Source organism: Zingiber officinale, chromosome 2B (assembly GCF_018446385.1).
Source record: "Zingiber officinale cultivar Zhangliang chromosome 2B, Zo_v1.1, whole genome shotgun sequence".
Taxonomy (NCBI): domain Eukaryota; kingdom Viridiplantae; phylum Streptophyta; class Magnoliopsida; order Zingiberales; family Zingiberaceae; genus Zingiber; species Zingiber officinale.
The window spans coordinates 111,934,037-111,938,062 of NC_055989.1; the positions used below are offsets into that span (position 1 = coordinate 111,934,037).

The 4,026-nt window shown below is 34.7% G+C and overlaps 1 protein-coding gene across 1 annotated transcript; it reads right to left on the minus strand.

Annotated features, from left to right (window-relative positions):
* Positions 1 to 1,468: 1,468 nt before the first annotated feature.
* Positions 1,469 to 3,465, minus strand: LOC122048576 (E3 SUMO-protein ligase MMS21-like). The gene is made up of 5 exons (XM_042610129.1): positions 3,377 to 3,465; positions 2,565 to 2,574; positions 2,324 to 2,463; positions 1,624 to 1,709; positions 1,469 to 1,551 (listed from the first exon to the last, which is right to left on the minus strand). Exons 1-5 carry the CDS (start codon positions 3,463 to 3,465, stop codon positions 1,469 to 1,471), a joined length of 408 nt encoding a protein of 135 aa, XP_042466063.1.
* Between the last annotated feature and the right edge of the window lie 561 nt (positions 3,466 to 4,026).

Below are 4,026 nucleotides of genomic sequence, written 5' to 3' on the forward strand. Positions count from 1 at the left end.
TGAGTCGAATGAACTGCAGCGCCTTCGTCAACAATTGGATCAGATGACTCGACTGCTTACCCAAAGGGGTACGACCTTAGCCGAGATGACGCAAGATAGAGATCTTCAATCTTCTCTTCGCCGAGTAACTTAGGAACTTTGGTTAGCCGCTAAATCTCAGGCCAGGGCTGAAGTAGCATTGAAATAGAAAGCATATTCAGACTTGGAAAGCCAAGCCCAATTCCTGATCTATTTGAAAGATAAACACGCCTCTTCCATATCCCTTCTTCAAGAAGAGAACCAGATCAAAGATGAAACCATCACTCAACAACGTTGCATTATTCAATCGACTAAGACTGAGCTGACACAGGCTTGAATCCATCTAGAGCAGGCAAGTCAAGCGGAACACTTTTGCTCGAAGTGCCGACCGGTTACTGATACTGGAAGAGAACTCTGATCGCTTAGATGTCTTAAATGCAAAAATGAGCTTTTGAGGAGTGTCTCTTGTATTTTATCAAATAAATGCAAATCTGGTTGGGTTTTAGTCTTTATTTATGTTTCTTTTTTCCTTTCCTCCCTGCCACGTTCTTACTTTAGGCAGACCCTAACGGGGGTTAGTGAAGGCTCTGCTTGCTGATAACCCGCCCGAGAGAAAGAGTGTGGAAAGTTGACCCATGAGTTGTTAAGTGCGAGAGTATGCTTGCTTATAATTTGTACTAGGATAAGAGTCTGGAAGCCCGGCCGGGAGGTCGTTAGGTCGTGAAAGCATGCTCACTTATAACTCGCGCTGGAGTAAGAATCTAGAATCCCACTACAAGAAAAACCCTCATAGACATCGGTTTTCCACCGCTGTCTATTACAAAATCGACCGATGTCTATGAAGGCGATGTAAAAAGTCTGCCATTTTAGACATCGGATTATAACCGGTGTAGTATCACTTAACCACACTGGTTTTCGAATCGGTTATGAACCGGTGTAATATCACTTAACGACACCATTTCAGCAACGGTGTAAAACCGATGTAATATATGTTAATAACACCAGTTTTGGCAGCGATATACGACCGATGTAATATTAGTTAATGACACCGATTTTAGCAGCGGTGGAAAATCGATGTAATATCAGTATTGTTTAACGACACAGATTCGATTTTCAAAACAGTGAAAAACCGATATTATACAAACAAGTCAATATCCATGTAACCAACACATAAATATTATTCTTACAACATAAAAAGATAATAGATATTGTACACATCAAGTCCATATCCACAAATTATATAAATATTCTTCTTACAACATCAAAAGGTAATAGATATTGTACACATCAAGTTAGTATCCATAAAATACATAAATATTCTTTTTACAACATCAAAAGGTAATAGATATTTAAAAAATTATATCAAGCTTACAGTTATAGGGAGCAGTGTTGCCATTTTCAGTCAACTTCTGTAAAAATCTTCTACCATTGTTGAATTTATGTTTGTAGCTTATGCCAAACGCATTTCATCAATTTCTCTTGTAAGCAAGGCGTCGCATACAACCCGTCCAACTTGGAGAATTTTTGGGCAACCTGATAGGATGTAGCTGTAATGAGCAAAAAGATCAACAATGAAAGATCAACTGCAACAGATAGGGCACTTACCTGCAACTAGGCATCGAGGATGTGGTTTCTTTGTGCTTATGTAGTGGATTACTGGTTCCTTCTCATAAATGTGCTTGCAGTCCATGCTGCTTGATGAAGAACAACAGATAGAAAGAACACGGTTTATGACTTTAATAATAATAATAACATAACTTTTGCTTGGGAAACAAAAAAAAAGTGAGACAGACTAGTCATAAGCTTCTTCATCACTTGATAAATAAATATACATCAAGCATTGTTTAAGGAACATATACAATTGAATCAACAGAATCTGTTAAAAGGTTTTTTGAGTTGTTAGAAGGAAATATAAGTAGAAAGCTATGTAATGTTGTCTACGACATTAACATATCTCACATTGCATTCTACAAAGCACACAAATTCATAGTTCGCAACTAATCAAATAAGGACTCATGCCAAATTGAATATGGTTCAAGAAGGAACATGATTTCCAAGGAAACCAAGCTCTACATTTTAAGAAAGAAGTTCACTTAAAATAGTTATTTTTAGTTAACTTGTGAACCGCTTAATATTTGTTCATTCACAAAGGAAAAAAAAATGGCTTTGTATATATGAAACAATCTTACTTGACCGTTATGTTTCCATCTTTCATTACTAACAAACAAAAAAATAGGAAATTTTAATTTATATTGGATAAAAACATAACTACAAAACTATGATAAAGAGTGAAGCACTACTTTACCAGCGGACAGGATTTTGTAATTCTGTAACAGGCTTTCCTGTCAAAGGGCACTTCGTATTTAATAGGTTATTCTGGGTACTGGTCATGACTATATCTTCTTGCTCCTCACCAGGCATTGGTTGACCAGCATGGTGAACATTCTACAATAAATTATGTAATAATTTAACAATGCCACAATACTTTTCGACCAAATGCATGCTAAAATAAAATTGAAGAATACATGTTCCTCTTGGCTGCATACCCTCACATCACTAATAAAGACAATATATACATGGATATTGAATAACAGAAACACACTAAAGAAAAGAGGATTTTTTTTTTCACAATTAAACATGCTTAATTCATACATAAAGCTGAGAAATGACAAAAACCAAAATTTATAGACTAATTGGGAAATAGAGGAGAGAAAAATTGAAAATAACTTAACCATAAACAATGAATGCAGAGGAAATGCCATAAACATATGTAAGCAAAAACTTATTATTCTAGTTTTAAAGTAAAAACTTATGGCAGACATTCAATCATATGAATATAGGCAATGCAACCATGTAGTATTTTCATATACCAAGCTAAAAATATGATCACACACTCATAAAAGAACAGCAGGATAATAAACTTCACGCGTATGGTGCAACGACAAGCATTAGTTTTAGTATTTTTTTTATTATAGTCAGAAAATATGTTCTTCTCTTATGATTTTCTTAGCTATAATAGTCTTCACATTCCCTTTTGAGATGACCCATGATTTAATTTTCTACATGGAATTGGAACCATGGACAAAATTCTTTGGCATGAGGTTGACATGGTGTTACTGAGGGTATTAACTGAGTCAACAATGAGCTGGTAAAATATCTCATTAACTTGAGAAATTTCATTTTGTCAAGACTCTTCCATAACACACCAATAAGCTTTCTTTAAACCCTTCCAGTTTTAACTATCTAATTAATTAAAATTAACAAGACGCTTCAAGATAACTAGACAACCAACTAGAATATTTCATCTCATAAGGAAAAGTTAAATATCATCATTTCATCTTGTTGATGGGTATAGCACCCTCTCTGCATCTTAAATGAACTAAATCTTCCGGATTTTCTTTGTTCATGTGATTTTGGTGGAAGTGTCATTTTCACAAGTAGCCTCATAGCCGCACCTTGAGCTGCATCACAACAACAACAACCATAAAAACTACTATTGGCATATGAAATTGTGTTAGGGGCAAACTAGAATTGATACCACAAGTGACAGTAACTAGCATTTACCACTCAAGAGAATCATGCAAGAACTTTTTGGATTTGTTGAGTGAAGAAACTCAATCTTCTTATACCAATAAATAAACTATGAGTCATTCATGAATCATCACCTAAACCCTAAACCATATTAGGAACTATCCAGATGGATTCAGAAATTCACAAAATCATAATTAACTCGGTCATGAATCGATTTAACAAGAAGGTCAAAAGAAAATACTCACTTAATGATCAAAGCCTTTAAGTTGTATATGTAGCGCGTCTAAGAAGACCAACACACAAATCCTGTAAAAATAACAACAATAAAAAGAGGTAAATTTATAAACCAGAAAACATGACATATCAGTGAAAAGAATTAGCATAGACATAAAAGAAACTTGATAGTTCAAGGAATACATAAAACCAACTTAGCAACAGGAAATAACAACTCCTCAATCTAGCAAACAAAAATGATAA

Excerpts from the sequence above, each read along its gene's own strand:
- LOC122048576 (XM_042610129.1), bottom strand. The coding sequence starts at position 3,465 with ATGAGGCTACTTGTGAAAATGACACTTCCACCAAAATCACATGAACAA. Across the intron at positions 1,710-2,323 it reads TTACAAAATCCTGTCCGCTG|CATGGACTGCAAGCACATTT; the intron begins GTAAAGTAGTGC and ends TTCATCAAGCAG. Across the intron at positions 1,552-1,623 it reads TCCTCGATGCCTAGTTGCAG|GTTGCCCAAAAATTCTCCAA; the intron begins GTAAGTGCCCTA and ends ACATCCTATCAG.